This window comes from Gopherus flavomarginatus, chromosome 10 (genome assembly GCF_025201925.1).
Source record: "Gopherus flavomarginatus isolate rGopFla2 chromosome 10, rGopFla2.mat.asm, whole genome shotgun sequence".
Classification (NCBI taxonomy): Eukaryota; Metazoa; Chordata; order Testudines; family Testudinidae; genus Gopherus; species Gopherus flavomarginatus.
In genome coordinates, this window is record NC_066626.1 from 78,021,566 (window position 1) to 78,045,062 (window position 23,497).

At 42.6% G+C, this 23,497-nt stretch overlaps 1 protein-coding gene across 2 annotated transcripts in view; it reads left to right on the forward strand.

Annotated features, from left to right (window-relative positions):
• Positions 1–23,497, forward strand: part of XRCC5 (X-ray repair cross complementing 5) — an 88,177-nt gene that overhangs the window by 34,493 nt on the left and 30,187 nt on the right. For both annotated transcript variants that reach the window (XM_050917051.1, XM_050917052.1), the window contains exons 14-16: positions 5,443–5,639; positions 17,598–17,691; positions 19,932–20,001. In XM_050917051.1, coding sequence (XP_050773008.1) covers positions 5,443–5,639; positions 17,598–17,691; positions 19,932–20,001 — 361 coding nt within the window. The remainder of the gene's footprint in view (positions 1–5,442; positions 5,640–17,597; positions 17,692–19,931; positions 20,002–23,497) is intronic.

A 23,497-nucleotide genomic window follows, 5' to 3' on the forward strand; every position in this document is an offset into this window, starting at 1 on the left:
GTTCCGGAATCGACACGGAGAGCCGCGGACATCGATCCCGCGCCGTCTGGACGGGTGAGTAATTCGATCTTAGATATTCGACTTCAGCTACGTTATTCACGTAGCTGAAGTTGCGTATCTAAGATCGATTTCCCCCCCCTAGTCTGGACGAGCCCTCAGGAAGGCAAGTTTGTTTTGTGTTTTGGCAAGGAGGAGGCAGTTGAAGAGGGGATGCCCCCCTCTCCTTCCCCTTTTAGGCAGGGGCAGAGATTGACTTTAAATCTTGAGAGGGTCTTAATTCTTCATTCTCTACCCCCAGCAAACCCTGAAAACATCCACCTGCACATCTGCTTCTGCATCCAGCAATTATAGATAAGTGTGTTAGCTTGGTGTTTCTGCTAAAATGATCAGCAGTGAAACAGTTAACAGTATTGACACTTAAAATATCCTCACTGGGCTTCGGAGTTAACACATTTTAGAGATAAATGGAGCAGTTCACACTTGATTCAGAGCTATTGTTTCGAACTGTCTGCGTTTTGATTTACATTTGTTTCACATCTGAAGATTTTCTTTGCAACCATGAAGGCGAGAGACTTAATTATGCCCCAGAATTTAAGGGTTCATTTTAAAAAAGATGTGACAAATTCAAAAAGATGGGCAATTATGATGCAATTTATGCAACTGCATAAGCATATTATACACAGGGCCATGGATAGAATATTGTAGAATGTGAGTTTCTGCTCTGAACAGTGACTAAAATGGCACAGTGGGGTCCATCCTTATTGTGTCTCAATGATTCCAGATGAAATTTGTGCATTTTACAAGTTAAAAAATGTTTTTCCTACGTGCGTGCAAATTCAGCCTGGGTTCTGCGAGTCATCCTGGGTTTGTTCTTTTTACTGCATTGTCACCAGAAATAGAAGGTTCTGTGGGCCAAATTTTGTCTTCAGTGACAAAAGTGTAATTCCACTGTCTTGAAATCCTACTCTCAATGACCCCTGCAGAACTCAGCATTCACGTGCTGCCTACCAGAGTGATTGTACAGAATGCAACTGATTGCAAGATTTGGTATGCAGAAGCTTTGTTACTTGGTGGTGATATTTGAGATGGAAAGACCCCAGCATGAGGCAAGCCCTAGGGGGAGTTTGCAGTGCTGGGAGTTAGGAAAAAACAATGTTATAAGAGGAACAATGTTTTGATGGAATTTCCTCTGCTTTTTACAGATAACGTTTTAAACTCTTGCTTCAATGGACAGTCATGTATTGGAGATCTCTTTCCTTGGTGTGTCATTGACTTCCAAAACAGAACAATGGCATTATCCCAATGACAGATTTGAGAGTGCTGCTGGAGGGTTGCTGTGTAACTGTAAACATGTTGTTTTTAGAGGAAGATAGAGGGAAAATAGGACTCCCTAGGAGAGGCTGCTATTGGTGGGGCATTAATTTTATTATTTATGCTAGTGGCCAGAGGTCCCAGTCAGGATTGGGGCCTCATTGGGTACGTCTATACAGAAAAGAAAAACCTAGGACTTGCCCATGCCAGCTGACTCGGGCTCGTAGGGCTCAGACTGTTGGCCTGTTTCATTGCTTTGTAGACTTCTGGGCTCAGGCTGGAGCCTGGGCTCTGGGACCCTCCCACCCTGCAGAGTTCTAGAGCCTGGATTCCAGCCAAAGCCCAGAAGTCTACATATCAGTGAAACAGCCCTGCAGCCCCAACCCCATGAGCTGAGTCATCTAGCACAGACCAGCTGTGGGTGTTTAGTTGCTGTGTAGGTATACCCAGAGTGCTGGATGATGTACTGACATAAAATAAAATAAAATATAGTACCTGCCTCAGAAAGCATACAGTCTAAATAATAAACCATAATCTATTCGTTCTTTTCTGCCATTTCATAGAAATCATAGAATCTTAGGGTTGGAAGGGACCTCAGCAGAGCATCTAGTCCAACCCCCTGCTCAAAGCATGACAAATCCCCAGACAGATTTTTTTTTTACCCCAGTTCCCTAAATGACCCCCTCAAGGATTGAACTCAAAACCCTGGGTTTAGCAGGCCAATGCTCAAACCACATACGTCTGTTCTACTGCAGCATAGGTTTCTGGGTAGAGTCCTGAGTGTCATATAACTATGCAGCCATATAAATTGCAGCAAAATTACTCTTATTTTTGAATTTGCTGCATAGTTGCACTTCACAAACTAAACATATTTAAAAAAAAATTGTACCTATGGCTATTATGGGTTTCCAAGAAAACCTTTAAAATATGCTGTGAATATAACCAGTACAGTGATGTCTGCATGAATCCACACACAGCTTGAGAAATGCCTCTGAGGGAAATATGAACTGCCCGGTTTATCTCACTGAGGTGTTACCTCATGAAGGTACTTAAAATGATTAGCAGTGAATGTTGATATTTAAGCAGAAGCATCTAGATAAATTATGTTTTCATCTCTGGAAGAAGTGGCTTATATGAGAGGGTACAAAGTGATGGTAAATGGCTGTCGGAGTTAGCTGGAGTGGAGGATGAGGAATTCAATCTTCCTTCCCCAATACAAAAGCCTCAACTTCCTCCAAGGTGCCAAAAAACCAAAACCAACTCCTGTATCTTCCTGAGTGGGAAACCGACTCTCCGATTCAGCTATCAAAACCACCAGCTTCCCTTCAACATTTTCTGTGATGCCGTTATTTCTTTTCAGTACAGAAATCTTCAGCACTCTGTAAATTTTGGGGCAGCACACAATAAGATAAATTTAATATCAAAATAAAGAAGTAATAAGTTACACTGGACAGATTGTGCTGTACTGGGACAGGGTGAGCAGGAAATTAATGATGGAAAGAGCTTGGATGAGAAGGTGCTGCATAATTTAAGGGTTTCTGCTGTACAATCCAGGTCTAATATCCCACATAGGACATTGCCCCTGTTTATATGTTACATTTAATTTACTCTGATGTAAGTACTGAGTCTGTAGGTGCTCCTACACTGAGGTTTTTAGGCTGTGCAGCCATGGTGGCAGATTTATAGGGGAGTGGGATAGCTCAGTGGCTTGAGCATTGGCCTGCTAAACCCAGGGTTGTGAGTTCAATCCTTGAGGGGGCCATTTAGGGATCTGGGGCAAATATCTGTCTGGGGATTGGTCCTGCTTTGAGCAGGGGGTTGGACTAGATGACCTCCTGAGGTCCCTTCCAACCCTGATATTCTATGATTTCTCCAGAAAGCTCTATGTGGACATAGCTTTTACTTGATGTAGAAGACAGGTGGCAGAAGGGAGCCAAGAGAGGTTGAAACAGCAACTGGGGGCATTCTTATTGGAAATGAAACTGGAATGAATCTTTCGAAAGGTTGTATTAAATCAGTTACAAAAATAGCTGTCACTTGAACTTCTAGACTCCTGGAGGTTAGCCAGTGTCCTAACACTTTGAGTACCAGCTGGTTCCTAAGCCTTTTGTTGAGGCTGCCTGCCTGCTGCTAGGGAAAGCAAGTCAGGACTCTTCCCTGCAGTCAGTCCGAACTGGTCCTGTCCATCTTACCTATCTAGGAGATCTTCATTCTGCGTGCATCACTATGGTCTCTGAGTTCCCTAGAGAGCCCTTTCACTGTGAATTGCCACCTTCTACTACCAAATCCTGATCCTTCCTTCAGGCTAGGAATGCAGGGCACATCTGGAGTTTAAGCAGAGCAGAGTACGTTGCTGACAGCTTATACGAATGGGAGAGTGAGCCTGGAAGCAGGATAGCAACATGAGGCTGCCTGGTTGCCAAGGGAAGTGGAAGAAGAATATGAGTCTCAAAGTAAAGGGGAAGCAGAGTGTGTGGGACGGACTGAGATAGAAAATTCAGGATAAATATACAGAGTTCTATTTATTTAGCTTAGGTGTTTCCAAGGTGCCTATCATCTCACTGACCAGCTCCCCCCACGGCAGCCAGAAGCCCTCTTCCTTGTGGAACAGTCTCTTATCCTCTTAGTCTTAGTCTAAAATAACATCAAAAGTCTTGTCACACCCACAAAAGCAGCTGGGTGTAAATAAATATAGGCAGTTCTTGTTTCTCAGTCCACCCTGTTACTGCAGCTGACTCATAGAGGACCTTAGGATACAGTAGCCTACAATACATATTCAAATCAGATTCACAATGTCTTGCTTTTGTGAGTTTAATTCAGTCCCCTAACGCTGTTTTAATATTGTTTTTGCATTACACGAGCCATTGCTACAGCTTCCAGCGACATCTTTATTCTTTTTCAAAATAATTATGCCTTAAATCATTACAAGTGTTTTTCAATCTGTTGCTTTGTGCAACTGCCTCCTTTTGAAAGTGTATGCTAATGTGGATAGCACTCTGAATGTCAGCATGGAAGAGCATCACTATTGATGTGTAACATATGATAGAGATTGGTGTTATTGGCACCTCTTCAGCATGAATATGGAGGGGTTTTTGTTTTGTTTTTCTTTCTTAAATTGAGGTCATGCCTGACAGCCAACAGGAGAGCATAACTCTGTTTGCTTGGCATTTTGAATACTTACCACACATTTATACATAATATATATTGTACAGTTCATTTCAGTAGCAAATGTTCCTCAGATATACAAACATACATCTGCACTGGCTTCCCACTCATTTCATATCAATTCAAAAGTGCCTGCTTTGTTTTTAAAACTCTCCATGAAAATTCTTCAGCCCACCTCATTGACCTGGTCTCTCTCTGTCCTTCCATTTATCTAGCACTGGCCTCCTCTTTGTCTACTGTCTTGCCACTGTTGTGAAAGAACATTCTCCTCTGTAGCTCCTGCCATTTTTTCGAGCCTTCATGTGCCTCTGTCAGCCTCATCCGTTCTTTCGCTCTTTTCAAATCTAATCTGAAAAAATATCTCTTCTCTTTTACCCCTGCCTTTTAATTTCTCTCTCTTTCTATTTGCTCATAGGTACATAATGACTTCTTTTGTGAATATCCAGATATGATTGACCCAAGAGGAAATGTTTTCTTTAAGGGACAATAAAGCTTGATGTTTACTGAAGCAGGAAGTCAATGTATATATATTGTTATCTGTCTTCAGACTGTCTTCATCAGAAATATCTGAAAATCTCTCTAACATGATCCTGAATTTAAACAGTCTTTTCCTTTGAAACTAACATTTTAAAGGTTAATTGAAGTTAGGCAGTTGGAAGGAGAAAGCAACTGTTTAGTTCCTGGGTGTTAAGTAATAGTTTTCACAGAATTTATTGCAGCTAGTGATGATGCTCTTATTTGCTTGTCTGAGCTGTTTGGTTTATATTGTTATTGACCTCTGAGGAGGTCCTCAGGAAGTTTATCTCATTACATGACTGTTTTCAGCCAATCTTGAGCCAGGATATTTCTTACCTATGTAGTAATATTCATTATATGAAACTAGAAGGTGGTTTGCCAAATACAGGTGAATTGTAAAATACAACCTGAAAACCCTTCTCCTCACCAGCCCACTCTTTATCCTGACAGTGTCTGCAGCATAAGGCTTTTCATCCTGACCAGCCATTGCCACCCATTGAACAGCACCTTTTAGAAATGTTGGAGACACCTCAAGAGGTGAGAGAAAGGTGCCAGGCTCCACTTGAAAAAATAAAGGCACTTTTTCCCCTGAAAGATGCTGGCAAGAAGAAAGAACAGAAGACTGCTCAAGATGTCTTCAAAGACAAGTAAGTTGAAGTTTTTATGGATTTTTTAAAATACATTGTTCTCTAAGCATTTCAGATTGTTTTTGTTGGATATAGCAGGCTTAAAATCTTTTGTGCATGAGACCAATCACTTGTGATAGAATATCTTGTGATGCCAAACAGTCTGTAGATAGAGTACCTTGTGATAGTGTGCTCTGCATGACTGCACAGGATTTTTTTTAATTTTTTTTGTCTCAGTATCTAGTTCTCAGGGTGCAATGGATTGGGAACTCTGTGGTCTGTGGAAACAACACATAAAGTTTCATGGGAACATCTGTGGGAAATAGAAGGGAGTGTAAAAAAATCTGGAGAACATGTACAATGTACATTGTTAACAAATGTATGTATTTGTTGTCATATGAGTAGTAATAAAATGGTTTGAATAAGGACAACAAAAGGTCTCATTCAGTTTAAGATCATATGTATTATACCATGGAGATAGATAAATACTTCAGAGCTTTAAACTGGTTGTAAAAAAACGTCCTCCATCTTGGTGTGCTGTTTACATTGTTCAGTAGCTTCTATTTGAATGCTAAGTCAAAGGAAAAGCAGCTTGAGTTTCATAATATAGTCTGCTATGTAATATGCGTTAATTTCTTGAAAAGCCAAGTCATTGTGGGCTCCTCCAAAGACTTTTATTTGAATCAACAATTTTTAGAATAGAAATTGTTGCTGCTGCTAATATTAATTATAATGTGTTTGTCTCACTTGTATTTGTACAGTTAATCCTTTCTCTCACAGCCCCCCGTGGGCTTTGCAGTCTATCAGCTCTCTGGTTAGCTCAGATAGTCTTTTATCCGCTGGTGAAGGGTTCTCTGCAGCCATTTCCGTACGTTGTGCAGTAGAGCCCCTTCTGCCTAGCTGTTATGGGAAGACCACATTAAGACTTCTGTCCCTGGTATCTAACCCAGGGTCTTCTTTGACCCTGGTCCTCTGCTTTTTCCTGCCTCTGTCTAAGGAATTCTTATGTCTAGATGCCTTTAGATCACATACTTGCTCCTAGTCATATGAGTTACAACTATGACTCCAAATTTTCAATGACCAGAGTCTGTAACAGATGAACGGATCACCCAAGGATCAGTGCTCTGTTACAGGTATATTTACCTTTAAACTACAGTGTACATAGGTGGCATTAAATTTTGGGTTCCCAGTGACTCTGATCTTACAATGTGTGTGAGGCTTCAGCTTCTTTCATATATATCCTGCTCTCCTTGTCCCTAGTTCATAGTCTTCAAAGTGTAAACTTTCTGGAACAATGTCCCTAGTTGGAACAAACTCTTTCCTTTCCAGCTGCAATAGCAGGACCTACCTTCTGCCTACCATCACTGCCCTGGGAGAGCTGCTTCTGATGTTGGAATCTTTAAGAGCTGGTTCCCACAGCTGACTTATTTTCTCCCCTCCAGGAGATTTGAAGAGCAGGTGCCTATTATTGTAAAGCACGGTGAAGATTCTGTCAAAGTGTTAAGTATTATTATTATTCTACCACCGTTATTGGAACCAAATAACTTTATTGACATAATTTAAGGTTCTGACCTAAACCATCTTAAAAGAGGAGATTTGGTCTGAAATCAACAAGATGAAATTCAATAAAGACAAGTGCATAGTATTTCAGTTAGGAAGGAAAAATCAAATGCACAACTGCAATAAATGCTAAAGTCGTAGTACTGCTGAAAAGGATCTGGGGATAATAGTGAATAGCCCATTGAATATGAGTCAGCATATTCAGAGTTGTGAGAGGGTCTGATATTCTGGGGTGCATTAACAGGAGTGGCCTATGTAAGACACAGGAGGTAATTGACCTGTTCTGCTCCGGCTGAGGCCTCACTAAGGCCGAATACTGTGTGCAGTTCTGGGCACCACATTTTAGGAAGGATGTGGATAAACTGGAGAGAGTCCAGAGGAAAACAGCAAAAATGATAAAAGCGTTAGAAATTCTGATCTATGAGGAAAGATTAAAAAAGTGGGTGTATTTAGTCTTGAGAGAGGAAGACCGATGAGTGACCTGATAATAGTCCTCAAAGATATTCAGAGCTGTTAGAAAGAGGACAATGATCAGTTGTTCTCAATGTCCACTGAAGATAGGACAAGAAATTATGGAGTTAATCTGTAGCAAGGGAGATTTAGGTTAGATATTAGGAAAAACTTTCTAACTATAAGGGTAGTTAAATTTTCGAATGGGTTTCCAAATGGAATCACGTCATTGGAGGTTTTTAAGAACAGGTTGGACAGACACCTGTCAGGGATGGTCTGGGTTTACCTGGTCCTGCCTCAGTGAAGGGGGCTAGATTTGATGACCTCTCAAGGTCCCTTCCCACCCTACATTTCTGTGATTTGTAATTAGAGCTATCCACTGTGTTCCCAACCTCTTAGTGTGTTTATGGTGCTGTAGAAGTTCTTAACTGAATCTGTCCTGTTCTGTATCATTGTTTGTATTTCAATGTCTAGGCATAATGGGATGAATTGCACAGTGTGATGACCTTGGTTCTGAGTGTCCTTCCTTTTGCCACTTTGAGATAGTATCTGTAACATTTTTGTTTAGTAATAAATATTGAGAAGTACACCTCTACCCCGGTATAATGCTGTTCTCAGGAGCCAAAAAATCTTACCGTGTTATAGGGGTGAAACCGCGTGATACTGAATTTGCTTTGATCCGCTGGAGTGTGTAGTGCACCCCTTACCTCCCCGCCCTGACCAACAGCACTGCTTTACTGCGTTATTTCTGAATTTGTGTTGTGTCGAGTCGTGTTATATCGGGGTAGAGGTGTAATTTTAAACAATTCTCATTTAGGACTTTGTGCCCTTTATTTTATTTACTCATATTGAATATTCAGTTCCACTGGTCAGTACTATTCATCACTTCTTGGCCAAACCCAGATTGTTAAATACCTTGCTTTCTATTTCTTTCACTGCTTTGTTTGTGCCTGCTTGCTTTTGTGTAATCAGATTAGTGAATTCTGGTTCTTCCTTCCTATGTCCCAACCAGTAATATAAATACTTGGTACTTTTAACAGGTCAGTTTCACAAAGCTGAAAATTATAAGCTGAATCAACTGGGAGAACAAATTTAAATGGAAAAATGTGAACAATAATTGGAAACCGTTTAAGAACATTTTACTAGATGCCCAAAAAGCCATAATCCCACAGGTGAAAAAACTGGCCTAGTTTAGAGGGGAAGTAAAAGCAGCCAAGAAAAAAATATCAATGTATAATAAATAGAAAAAGGGAATGTTGGCAGCAAAGAAAAATCTATTGCAGCAGATTTAAGGACCACAAGAAAGTTTTTAAAATATATCAGAAACAAAAGACATTCTGCTACTAGTCTATTACTTGATGTGTCCAGTTCCTCTCTACTGCTGAGCCACCAGCGGTGGATCCCCTGCTCATTAATTAATGGTTGGTACAATGCATCAAGAGTTGTGGTGGATTCCACATCTCTGGAAATATTTAAATCAGGATTGGATATTTTTCTAAAAGATGTGCTCTAGTTGAACCTCAGCTATTAGATTTGAAGCAGGAATTAATTTAGGGAAGTCCTATGGATTGTGTTATGCAGGATGTCAGACTAAATGATCACCATTGGCCTTTTTCGCCTTAAAATTAATGAAGCTGTGAGAGAGATTTCTATTTCAAACTCACTAAAATTCAGAAACCTAAACTCCTGGTATTAAGGAGAATATGCACAGTGCTATTAAACATTTGGTTTTGATTTGAAAGAAACACTACATTTTTCTTTGATCTACAGACCAGTTAGTTTAACTTCTGTGCCAGGGAAGGTAATGGAGCAGGTAATTAAAGAAATCATCTGCAAACACTTGGATGGTGGTAAGGTGATAGGGAATAGCCAGCATGGATTTGTAAAGAACAAATCGTGTCAAACTAATCTGATAGCGTTAGGATAGGATAACGAGCCTTGTGGATAAGGGAGAAGCAGTGGATGTGATATACCTAGACTTTAGTAAGGCATTTGATACGGTCTCGCATGATATTCTTATGGATAAACTAGGAAAGTACAATTTAGATGGGGCTACTATAAGGTGGGTGCATAACTGGCTGGATAACTGTACTCAGAGAGTAGTTATTAATGGCTCCCAATCCTGCTGGAAAGGTATAACAAGTGGGGTTCCGCAGGGATCTGTTTTGGGACCTGTTCTGTTCAATATCTTCATCAACGATTTAGATGTTGGCATAGAAAGTACGCTTATTAAGTTTGCGGACGATACCAAACTGGGAGGGATTGCAACTGCTTTGGAGGACAGGGTCAAAATTCAAAATGATCTAGACAAATTGGAGAACTGGTCTTGAGGTAAACAGGATGAAGTTCAATAAAGATAAATGCAAAGTGCTCCACTTAGGAAGGAACAATCAGTTTCCCATACAGGATGGGAAGAGACTGTCTAGGAAGGAGTATGGCAGAAAGAGATCTAGGGGTCATAGTAGATCACAAGCTTAATAAGAGTCAACAGTGTGATACTGTTGCAAAAAAAGCAAACATGATTCTGGGATGCTTTAACAGGTGTGTTGTAAACAAGACACGAGAAGTCATTCTTCCGCTTTACTCTGCGCTGGTCAGGCCTCAGCTGGAGTATTGTGTCCAGTTCTGGGCACCACATTTCAAGAAAGATGTGGAGAAATTGGAGAGGGTCCAGAGAAGAGCAACAAGAATGATTAAAGGTCTTGAGAACATGACCTATGAAGGAAGGCTGAAGGAATTGGGTTTGTTTATTTTGGAAAAGAGAAGACTGAGAGGGGACATGATAGCAGTTTTCAGGTATCTAAAAGGGTGTCATCAGGAGGAGGGAGAAAACTTGTTCACCTTAGCCTCCAATGATAGAACAAGAAGCAATGGGCTTAAACTGCAGCAAGGGAGGTTTAGGTTGGACATTAGGAAAAAGTTCCTCACTGTCAGGGTAGTTAAACACTGGAATAGTTTGCCTAGGGAAGTTGTGGAATCTCCATCTCTGGAGATATTTAAGAGTAGGTTAGATAAATGTCTATTAGGGATGGTCTAGACAATATTTGGTCCTGCCATGAGGGCAGGGGACTGGACTTGATGACCTCTCGAGGTCCCTTCCAGTCCTGGAGTCTATGAGCCTATGAGTCTATGAGTAAGTGCTGTTTGTACAGTACTTTGCGTGTTCAGTGAGATTATCTCTTATTGTTTATCACTGTCTTTTAAAATAAGGCATTATGTGTCATGTGGATGTCATCAGTACAGTTAGGACATTCCTTGGAGGGAAAAGTCCCAATATTGGCAGTATAGTCCAGTGGACTGGATCCTGGACTTGCAGTCAGGAGACTGGGCTCTGTTCCCGTTTGTATCACTGACTCTGTGGGATCTTGGCCAAGTCATTTCACCTCTTTGCTTTTTAGTGTCTCCACCTGTAAAATAGGGATAATGACACTTGTTCAACTTTGTATGAATCTTTGACATCTACAGATGCGTAATGTTGTTGTTGTTATTATGAATCACCAATACTATTCATGCAGCTTCTAGGTTTTTTATTTGATGTCTCCCATCCAAATGTGCACCTGATTCACCTCTGCTTAGTTTTTGAGATCTGATGGGATCACAGTATAATGGTGGTATGGACTAGAAGCAAGCTATGTTAATGTAGATTTTAATATTCAGCATTCATTAATCAGTTTCACTTTTGTTGAGTCCTGAATGGTAAGAAGCTCAGTAAAACAGAAATTTTCCTTTTTCTTCCGTGGGTTTGCAATGAAGAGGTAGGAGCCACCCTAACCTCAGTTTGGGAAAAGCTGTTATATAAACTTAGAAGTGGGTATAATATTCCAGCCTTTAAATTAATCTTAAATGTGCACTTCATTAATTTTTCTGAAATGTTTTTTACATTTCTAAAATGCAGCTAGCTAATCAATATATTATGAGTAACAGATAAACTTTTAGAGGCACATCTTCAGCTCATATAAACTGGTATGTGTCCATTGGCTTCAGCTGAACTACACTGATTTACACTAGCTGAGGATCTGGCCCTAAGTTTAAATACAGCTTTATTTTTTTCACAGCATCTGTCATACCCATAATATCCCAAAACACTTAACAGCATTAAAAATAATGGCAGAGGAACAAAGAAAAAAATGAAGCATTCACAAGGGTGAAAGTATGTTTTCAGAGGAGATTTTAAGAGAACATTGCTCTTCTATAGTGCACTTTCATTCAAGGATCCCAACACTCTTTAATATATTAATTAATTTACCAGTCCATAACCTATGCTGTATTAGGTGAGTATTACTTTCTCCATTTTACAGATGAGTATATGGAGGCAAAGAGTGATTAAGCAGTTTTCTCCAGTGTTGCTTGATATAATATGCCAAACTTTTACAGTGAGTGAGAAGCAAGGCTATGTCAGATGACAGGAGTTGCAAAGGAGAAGGATTTTATCCTAACAGTGACAAAATTAAGCAAAGGGACAAAGAAGACCAGTGATAAAATTGAGAGAGAAAGGTAGAGATAGGTGTGGTCTATGATGTAGGTAGAGGGTGATAAAGATGAGGGTTGGAAAGTTTCTTTCTAAAATTAGAGCTTTACCTTTCATATTCATGTAATTTTTAAAGCTAGTTTCCAGTTGCTAAGAATGCAAAACAGTGCCTGGCCTAGTGCCTTTTTCTCATCCTTACCTTTTCAAGCATCTGATTTTCTTTGCTGCAGGTTCAGGATTTTTCAGAATAACACTTTTATTTGATTCTGTTTTGGGTTTCTGTGAACAAGTATTAACAGTAATTGATGTCTAAGGGTATGCCTACACTATGAAATTAGGTCGAATTTATAGAAGTCGATATTTTAGAAATCGATTTTATACAGTCAATAGTGTGTGTCCCCCCACTGCAAGTCCATTAAGACCATTAACTCGGTGGAGTTCATCTACAGTACCAAGGCTAGCATCGACTTCCAGAGCATTGCACTATGGTAGCTATCCCACAGTTCCCGCAGTCTCCGCCGCTCATTGGAATTCTGGGTTGAGCTCCCAATGTCTGATGAGTCAAAAACATTGTTGCGGGTGGTTCTGGGTACATGTCGTCAGCCCGCATTCCCTCCCCCCCGTGAAAGCAACGGCTGACAATCGTTTCGAGCCTTATTTCCTGGGTTACCAGTGCAGATGCCATACCATGCAAGCATGGAGCCTGCTCAGCTCACCATCACCATACGTCTCCTGGGTGCTGGCAGAAGTGGCACTGCGTTGCTACACAGCAGCAGCTCATTGCTTTTTGGCAGCAGACGGTGCATTACGACTGGTAGCCATCATCGTTGTCTCCTGAGTGCTCTTTTAGCCGACCTTGGTGAGGTCTGTCAGGGGCACCTGGACATAAATGGAAGTGACTCCAGGTCATTCTCTTTTTAAGTTTTGTCTCATGGAGATTCAGTCCTGCCTGCAGTCGTACTGCACTGTCTTCTGGCGAGTCTGCTGCCAGCCTAAGATGTATAGAAGAGATGGAGTGGATCAAAACAAGAAAGAGACCAGATTTGTTTTGTATTCATTTGTATTCATTTTCTCCCCCCTCCCACCCTCCCTGAGTAGTGAGGGGTGGGATAGCTAAGTGGTTTCAGCATTGGCCTACTAAACCCAGGGTTTTGAGTTCAATCCTTGAGGGGGCCATTCTGTGTGACAGTTGTGTGTGTTTCTCCTTGATGCAAACCCACCCCCTTTGTTGATTTGAATTCCCTGTAAGCCAAGTCGCCCCTCCCTCTATCAAAGCAACGGCAGGCAATTGTTTCACACCTTTTTTCAGTGCAGACACCACAGCATGGCAAGCATGGAGCCCTCTCAGATCACTGCCGCAATTATGAGCACTGTAAACACCACACGCATTATCCTGCAGTATATGCAGAACCAGAACCTGCAAAAGCAAAACCAGGCGAAGAGGCGATGGCAGCACGGTGACAAGAGTGATGAGGACATGGACACAGACTTCTCTCAAAGTACGGTTCCCGGCAATGTGGACATCATGGTGTTAATGGGGCAGGTTCATGCCATGGAACGCTGATTCTGGGCCTAGGAAACAAGCACAGACTGGTGGGACTGCATAGTGTTGCATGTCTGGGATGATTCCCAGTGGCTGCGAAACTTTTGTAAGCGTAAGGGCACTTTCATGGAACTTTGTGATTTGCTTTCCCCTGCCCTGAAGCGCAAGAATACCAAGATGAGAGTAGCCCTCATAGTTCACAAGCGAGTGGCAATAGTCCTGTGGAAGCTTGCAATGCCAGACAGCTACCTGTCAATTGGGCATCAATTTGGAGTGGGCAAATCTACTGTGGGGACTGCTGTGATCCAAGTAGCCAAAGCAATCAAAGAGCTGCTGATATCAAGGGTAGTGACTCTGGGAAATGTTCAGGTCATAGTGGACGGCTTTGCTGCAATGGTATTCCCTAACTGTGGTGGAGTGATAGACGGAACCCATATCCCTATCTTGGCACCGGAGCGCCAAGGCAGTGAATACATAAACCGAAAGGGGAACTTTTCAATGGTGCTGCAAGTACGGTGGATCACAACGGACGTTTCACCAACATCAACATGGGATGGCCGGGAAAAGTACATGACTCTCGCATCTTCAGGAACGCTGGTCTGTTTCAAAAGTTGCAGCAAGGGACTTTCTTCTCAGACCAGAAAATAACCATTGAGGATATTGAAATGCCTATAGTTATCCTGGGGGACCCAGCCTACCCCTTAATGCCATGGCTCATGAAGCTATACACAGGCAACCTGGACAGTAGTCAGGAGCCTTTCAACTATAGGCTGAGCAAGTGCAGAATGGTGGCAGACTGTGAAGCGTTGAAAGCCAGTTTCATGACTGGCCAGGCTACGGTTTGAAAGTTCTGTTTGTTTCTCCTAGATGACCCCCCTCTTCGGTTCACTCTACTTCCCTGTAAGCTAACCACCCTCTCCTCCCCCTTTCGATCACTGCTTGCAGAGGCAATAAAGTCATTGTTGTGTCACATTCATGCATTCTTTATTGATTCATCACACAAATAGGAGGATAACTGCCAAGGTAGCCCGGGAGGGGTGGGGTGGGGAGGAGGGAAGGACAAGGCTACACTGCACTTTAAAACTTACTGAATGCCAACTTTCTGTTGCTTGGGCAGTCCTCTGGGGTGGAGTGGTTGGGTGTCCAGAGGCCCCCACCACCACGTTCTTGGGTGTCTGGATGAGGAGGCTATGGAACTTGGGGAGGAGGGCGGTTGGTTACACAGGGGCGGTAGTGACAGTCTGTGGTTATGCTGCTTTTCTTGAACCTCAACCATACGCCGGAACATATCAGTGTTCCTCCAGTAGCCTCAGCATTGCCTCTTGCCTTCTGTCACCAAGCTGATGCCACCGATCATCTTCAGCCCACCACTTATTATCCTCAGCCCGCCACCCGTCCTCGCATTCATATTGTGCTTTCCTGGACTCTGACGTTGTCTGCCCACACATTCTGCTGGGCTCTTTCAGTGTGGGAGGACTGCGTGAGCTCAGAGAACATGTCATCGTGAGTGCGTTTTTTTCACCTTCTAATCTTCGCTAGCCTCTGGGAAGGAGAAGATAATGTGAGCGTTGAAACATTTGCAGCTCTTGGAGGACAGATAAGACTGCCCTGCCCAGAAACCTTCTGCAGAGGCTTTTGGAGTACCTCCAGGAGAGCTTCATGGAGATGTCCCTGGAGGATTTTCCACTCCATCTCCAGACACGTTAACAGACTTTTCCAATAGCTGTACTGGCTGCAAATGCCAGGGCAAATTAATCATTAAACACACTTGCTTTTAAACCATGTATAATATTTACAAAGGTATACCCACCAGAGGTCCCTTCTCCGCCTGGCCGGTCTGGGAGGCAGCCTTGGGTGGGTTTGTGGGGGTACTGACTCCAGGTCCAGGGTGAAAAACAGTTCTTGGCTGCCAGGGAAAACTGTTTCTCCACTTGCTTGCTGTGAGCTATCTTCAGCCTCCTCCTCCTCATCTTCCTCGTCCACAAAACCCGCATCCCTACTGCGTGCTACTCCAGTGACAGAGTCAAAGCACAGGGGTGGGGTAGTTGTAGGGGCACCTGCTAGAATGGCATGCAGCTCATTATAGAAGCGGCATGTTTGGGGCTCTAACCCGGAACGGCCGTTTGCCTTTCTGGTTTTTTGGTGGGCTTGCCTCAGCTCCTTCAGTTTCATGCAGCACTGTTATAGCCTCTGTCCTTTGTGCCCTTTGAGATTTTTTCAAATATTTGGGGATTTCGTCTTTTGGAACAGAGTTCTGATAGCACGGATTCATCTCCCCATACAGCGATCAGATCCTGTACTTCCCGTTCGGTCCACGCTGGGGCTCTTTTAAGATTCTGGGACTCCATTATGGTCATCTCTGCTGATGAGATCTGCACTCACCTGCAGATTGCTACACTGACCAAACAGGAAATGAGATTCAAATGTTTGCGGACCTTTTCCTGTCTACCTGGCCAGTGCATCTGAGTTGAGAGTGCTGTCCAGAGTGGTCACAATGGAGCACTCTGGGATAGCTCCCAGAGGCCAATACCGTTGAATTGTGACCATACTATCCCAAATTCGACCCGGCAAGGTCGATTTCAGCACTAATCCCCTCATCAGGGGAGGAGTACAGAAATCAACTTTAAGAGCCCTTTAAGTCGAAAAAAAGTCTTCGCCGTGTGGACGGATGCAGGGTTAAATCGATGTAACGCTGCTAAATTCAACCTAAACTCCTAGTGTAGACCAGGGCTAATTCACAATATTTGTAATCATTTAGTAGCTCTATCATTCTTACCTCAAATTGATTTTCCTTTTTCAATAGCCTCATACTTTTATGCTTAAGAGCAAAGAACAGAATTATACACATCTTGGATTTTTCCTGTTGTTATTAACTTGATTTTCTTCTCCCATCCCTAAGATGTGCTGTTAAAGTTTGCCATATTATATTAGCTGACAAAATTCATTCTCTGTTTGAGTCTTCACCTTGGAATCTGTTATCTGAGAGGACAAAGTTAGAAGATGGCCTAAAACCATAATTAATTTAAAAAAATTAAAACTTGTCTTTTGAAAGCTCACTCTCATACCTAATTGGGGTTTGTCTAGTAAGTTTTGACAGCTGTAAGTGGACGTTGATAAAGCTCTAGAGTACACTGATGGAGAAGATGGGTTATTAGACTCTCAGCTCTCTGTGTACACTGATATCTAATAGCTGTCAATTCCATGACAGGAACTAGCAAATAATATTTGAAGGGTAAATGGATTTCTTACTTAAATGTTAAGTTTCCATTACCTGCTCTGGCAATTTCGTCTTTAAAAGGAATATGATGTGAATGCTAAGGATCACGAATATGCTATAAAATGAAGCTGGGCAGTCTTAGCATGTGAACTTACACATAATGGGTCTGGCAGTGTCCCACATTCCTGGTGGTGGGAAAAAGTCTTTTGTCCAAATTCAACCCTAGCATAGCTGGGCACTTAATCCATTGACTTCAGTGAGGGTTGCTCTTGCTTACACAGAGGTTGAATTTGATCCATTGTTTCTGCTTGGGGGTGCTCTCTCCTCCTGTCTGATGTAGGAAGAATAAGGTATGGAGATTTAGGTTAGATATTAGGAAAATCTTTCTAACTATAAGGGTAGTTAAGTTCTGGAACAGGCTTCCAAGGGAGGCTGAGGGATCTCCATCATTGGAGGTTTTTAAAAACAGGTTGGATAAACACCTGCCAGAGATGGTCTAGGTATATTTCATCATGCCACAGTACAGGGGCTGTACTTAGTGATCTCTCAACATCCTTTCCTGCCCTACATTTCTATCAGTATATGGTTTGTTCATAAGGTGGAGACAATCATACAACAAAATTGTCATCCTGGTCTTCTCTTTTTATCATACGTTGCACAAACACACTCACTTGTTGCTCAGGTGGGAGGTTGGTTTGTTTTGATTTGCTGCATTTATTTTTTTGTCATCTTCACTTCCAGCAATGAAGATGGACCCAGTACTAAAAAGGCAAATGCTGAAAATGAAGAAGGCAGCTTTAGCATCGCAAACCTTGCTGAAGGCAATGTCACCACTGTAAGCTTTACAAATCCTCTCTTTCATGGGAAAGAATAATTCTAGACCTTCCCTTGGGGACTGTTTTTATATTAATGGAGGGGCATCTCTCATCTGAAATACATTTGATTGAGAATTACTTCCTGCTGGATGTAAAATGAACTGACTAGTCCTGTTCTTGTATATATCTGAATGTAGTAGCCAGCTAGCTCTGACTGCTTTTAAGGCAAAATTTTTCCTTCCCAGCGTGCATGGAACTCCCAAGAGCTATTCCTTAGGTGTAAGATAAATAGAATTTCAGAACTGAGATTCACTGTTAGATACCAGAGCAGAATTTGCTCTTAGTTTTCTCTTGTATCTGCTGCTTTAAAAAGCAAAATAAGGGCTGGTCTACACTGGGGGGTGGGATCGATCTAAGATACACAACTTCAGCTACACTATTCGCGTAGCTGAAGTCAAAGTATCTTAGTTTGACTTACCTGGCCGTCCAGTCGACTGCCGCCGCTCCCCTGTCAATGCAGCTTATTCCTCCTGCTGAGGTGGAGTATGGGCGTCGATTCACGGATCGATTTATCGCGTCTAGACAAGATGCGATAAATCGATCCCTGATAGATAGATTGATTACTACCCACCAATCCGGCGGGTAGTATAGTTGTACCCTAAAGCCCTTCATATTCCGCTTTTTCCAAATGTTGCTCTGATTTCAGAGCCTATTGTCTGCATTGCTTGGGAATACAAGTCACAAAATGGGTTTATTTCTGCCACCAAAGTTAAACAGTTAAATTAGCTTCCTATCTGTTAGGCTTCATTGGCATGCAAGTATGTGTCGGAGCTATGCATCTTCCTTTGCTTGCCTGATTTTGGTGTCAGAGAAAAAAATAGTTATTTTGTATAAATTAAGATAAAAGAATATCTCAGTTCTTTTCAACACTTGAAATGTGTGACATGATTTAAAAAGAAAGAGGGCTGTGCTCATTTCACACCCAACATAAAAATCAGATTTTCTAATAGCATAGCATAGTATACTTTTGAAAAATGAAAAAACCAAACAAAAAACAAAAAACCCAACCCACTAACAGGAAGAAGCAGTTTATTAGAAGATGTGTGTGAGAAATGTTTGCTTGTAAAGCATTAAAATATAAAATAAATTTAGAAGAATTTTGACTCACTGTTTAGGGAGAAGAATTTAAACACACCTTTTCCCTGAAGCCAAAATGAGTATGGTGATATAGGAGGAGTTTATATATAGAATATAGTCCGAAGGATGCAGGAAGCAAGTGGATGGGCTACATAGCCTTTTTCCATTCCCAGACCTTTACTGTGAAAGTTACTTGCAACCTAAAAAATTATATACCTTTTCCTTGCATTCTTTTCAGTTTGCTATTAGAATATTTGTTAGAATACTAGGGGCCAAGTACTTCCTTCAGAGCCACAAGCCAGTACTTAGCAAAAGGCAGAATTTGGCCTTAAAGAAGAATATAATGTTGTGGGTTAGATTGATCAAGTAGAGAACAGAGCCAAGAGTATTTCTCCTCTATCTTCAGAACAGTGGAGCCTTTCTAAGAGAAGACTGACTGTATATTTTGTTGTGACTCAGAGTTAATGTGGTACGCTGGAAAAAGGATGCTAAGCAGCGTAGATTTGTATGTCTGTAGCTCTTCTGCCCATTTCTGCAGTGAATCTTTCTTTATGCCTGACCTGCTTTTAGTTCCCTTAGATGGTGTGAGGTCTCTGCACTTACACGCTTTCTCAAAGCATCAGCTCTGAAATGTCAGACTGGACCAGAAAGGGCAGCAGCTAGCTGAATTGAGTATTAGCTTTTCATTTCCAGTGTCTTATTGGAGGGCCAGATCAGCTACTCTCTGTACCCACATTGCTAAGAACTCTCACTCCTAATTAAGCATGGGTTAGGATGAATAAGCTACAAAAAGTCTTGAATCTGAACTAGCCAACAGCCTGAATTCCTGTACCTCTGACCCTAGAGAATGTGATCAGTTCATAGGAGGGAAGTATAGTAAGTGTAGATTCATCTTGTATAGCTGTTCATGTCAAAACTAGCCTCTGATCAGGGTTAACATTTCATCCTAAGAATTGTCCTTTATTTGACCCCATTATAGCAAAAAATGTAGCTTCTCCATCCATATTGAAATAAATTGATTGTAAATATTTCTGTTGATATACAGGAGGAAAGTGGAGCTATACAGGAGGAAAGGGGAGCTATGCGTTGGCATGTAGTATAATCATTCCTCGATCTTTTGTAGGTTGGGAGTATTAACCCAGCAGAAAACTTCCGTGTTCTAGTGAGGCAAAAGAATGCTAACTTCAAGGAAGGTAAGTTGCTTTTATCTGCCTTAACTCTGTTTAACAGCAGCTTCAGTGTTCAAATGGCCATAACAGAAAAATCATCACCACAGTTGGCACTAATTGGCCCTCTTGTTGACAGCTTCAGCTAAGGGCAGGGATTGTGTGAACTGGATAAATTGAACATTCTGCTCATTTACGGAGAAGTGGTTTTTCTGGATCAGGATTGAGGCATGTTGGCAGGACAGCATGTGAGAAGTCTGTCCTGCTACTGCTGATTTATCCTGTTCTGTGAAGAAATAAGAATTTAATCTCTAATAATCTGCATAAATAAATAGGTTTCAGAGTAGCAGCCATATTAGTCTGTTTCCGCAAAAAGAAGAGGAGTACTTGTGGCACCTTAGAGACAAATTTATTTGAGCATAAGCTTCCGATGAAGTGGACTGTAGCCCACGAAACTTATGCTCAAATAAATGTATTAGTCTCTAAGGTGCCACAAGTACTCCTATAAATAAATAGGTATCCCCTATTACAGTGGGTCTCACACTTCTTTACTGGTGACCCCTTTCATATCACAAGCCTCTGAGTGTGACCCTCCTAATAAATTAAACACCCTTTTAAATATATTTAACACCATTATAAATGCTGGAGGCAAGCAGGGTTTGGGGTGGAAGTTGACAGCTCACGACCCCCCATATATTGACCTCGTGACCCCCTGAGGGGTCCCGACCCCCAGTTTGAGAACCTCTGCCCTATTACTCTTGTGAGTGAGTGAATGAGGATAGGTGGATTTAGGGGAGAAGTGAAAGTGAGAGTATGAATAACTAGCTAGTATATGAGTGATGGGAGATAGGAAGGCAGCACTTGTATGTATCAATCAGCCTATTATTCAGCACACAGAAAAGAAAAGAAGGGGGACATTGATGTAGAGGTGAGAGGAAGTGCAGACTGCAGTGACCAATCAATTGACTGTGATATTTGCATGTCCTGATCTTGAAAATCCAAGTACGTTTTCCTCTGTGTTTACACCATTTCCCTCTCCTCACCCCCGTGGGGTTGGCCATCATTTTCGCATAATCCCTGGGAATTCTGAAAATATTCATAGAGCACAGTTACCGTGGAATGAGTAAAAGACTTACAGCTGCAAACGAGACCCAGCCTGGAGTATAATGAGAAGAATGATCCTGTACTAAGGTGCAGACAGGTGCAGCAGTTTCAGGTGGTGCCTCTCAGAAAATGTTAGAGGGACCCTCTGTCTCTGAAAACCTTGGCTTTCAGGAGTGGGCAGAATGTGTTCAGAATTCGGGTACCTCTACACTACAGGATTATTCCGATTTTACATAAACCAGTTTTGTAAAACAGATTGTATAAAGTCGAGTGCACGTGGCCACACAAAGCACAATAATTTGGCGGTGTGTGTCCATGTACCGAGGCTAGCGTCGATTTCTGGAGCTTTGCACTGTGGGTAGCTATCCCGTAGCTATCCCATAGTTCCCACTGTCTCCCCCGCCCATTGGAATTCTGGGTTGAGATCCCAATGCATGATGGTACAAAAACAGTGTTGCGGGTGATTCTGGGTAAATGTCGTCACTCATTCCTTCCTCCGTGAAAGCAACGGCAGACAATCATTTCACGCCCTTTTTCCCTGGATTGCCCTGGCAGACGCCATAGCATGGCAACCATGGAGCCCGTTTTGCCTTTTGTCACTGTCACTGTATGTGTACTGGATGCCGCTGACAGAGGCGTTACTGCAGTGCTACACAGCAGCATTCATTTGCCTTTGCAAGGTAGCAGAGACGATTACCAGTCATTCTGTACCATCTGCTGTGCCATTGTAAATTGGCGATGAGATGATGGTTATCAGTCGTTCTGTACCATCTGCTGCTGTCATGGGTGCTCCTGGCTGACCTTCGCTGAGGTCGGCCAGGGGCGCAAAGACAAAAATGGGAATGACTCCCCGGGTCATTCCCTCCTTTATGGTTTATCTAAAAATAGAGTCAGTCCTGCCTAGAATATGGAGCAAGTGTACTAGAGAACCAGTGTATCAGAGAATCAGAGAGCACAGCCGCTCCTTGTCAGATCCCACAGAAATGATGAGCTGCATGCTATTCCAGGGGGTGCCCCTGCAACAACCCCACCCGTTGCTTCCCTCCTCCCCTAACCCTCCTGGGCTACCGTTGCAGGGTCCCCCTATTTGTATGATGAAGTAATAAAGAATGCAGGAATAAGAAACACTGACTTTTTAGTGAGATAAAATGAGAGGGAGGCAGCCTCCAGCTGCTATGATAGTCCAGGCAGGATATTAAACGATGAGGGGGAGAGGAGCCCAGCATCCCGCTGCTATGATAGTCCAGGCAGTACAGAATCTTTTCTTTAGACATGAAGGGAGGGGGTGATGGAGTTCAGCCCCCAGTTCCTATGATGAGGACGGTTACCAGCCATTCTGTACCATCTGCCAGGAATAACCGGGAGTCATTCCTATTTTTACCCAGGCGCCCCCGGCCGACCTTACCTGAGGCCAGCCAGGAGCACTCACGGGATGATGACGGGGACGGCTACCAGTCCTACCGCACTGTACCGTCTTCCACAGGGAAGGGAGGGGAGAGGATGCTGCTGTTCAGTGCCCCAGCACTGCGTCTACCAGCAGCATGCAGTAGACATACGGTGACATTGAAAAAAGTCAAGAAACGATTTTTTTTCCCTTTTCTTTCACCAGGGGGTGGGGGGAGGGAGAGTAAATTGACGAGCTATACCCCGAACCACCCCGGACAATGTGTTTGACCCTACAGGCATTGGGAGCTCAGCCAGGAATGCAAATGCTTTTCAGAGACTGCGGGGACTGTAGGATAGCTGGGGTCCTCAGTACCCCCTCCCTTCCTCCATGAGCGTCCATTTGATTCTTTGGCTTTCCGTTACGCTTGTCACACAGCACTGTGCTGTGGACTCTGTATCATAGCCTGGAGATTTTTGTTCAAATGCTTTGGCATTTCATCTTCTGTAATGGAACTCTGATAGAACAGATTTGTCTCACCATACAGCGATCAGATCCAGTATCTCCCGTTCGGTCCATGCTGGAGCTCTTTTTGGATTTGGGAATGCATCGCCACCCGTGCTGATCAGAGCTCTGCGCTGGGCAAACAGGAAATGCAATTCAAAAGTTCGCAGGGCTTTTCCTGTCTACCTGGACATTGCATCCGAGTTCAGATTGCTTTCCAGAGCGGTCACAATGGTGCACTGTGGGATACCGCCCGGAGGCCAATACCGTTGATTTGCGGCCACACTAACGCTAAATCGATATGGTAATACCGATTTCAGCACTATTCCTCTCGTCATGGAGGAGTACAGAAACCAGTTTAAAGAGCCCTTTATATCGATATAAAGGGCCTCGTGTGGACGGGTACAGCGTTAAATCTGTTTAACGCTGCTAAAATCGGTATAAACGCGTAGTGTAGACCAGGCCTTCATCTTCTTTTTTTAGTATTTGGGAACCTGCTCTTTTGCATCAAAGCCCCCTTCTGGTGACTGA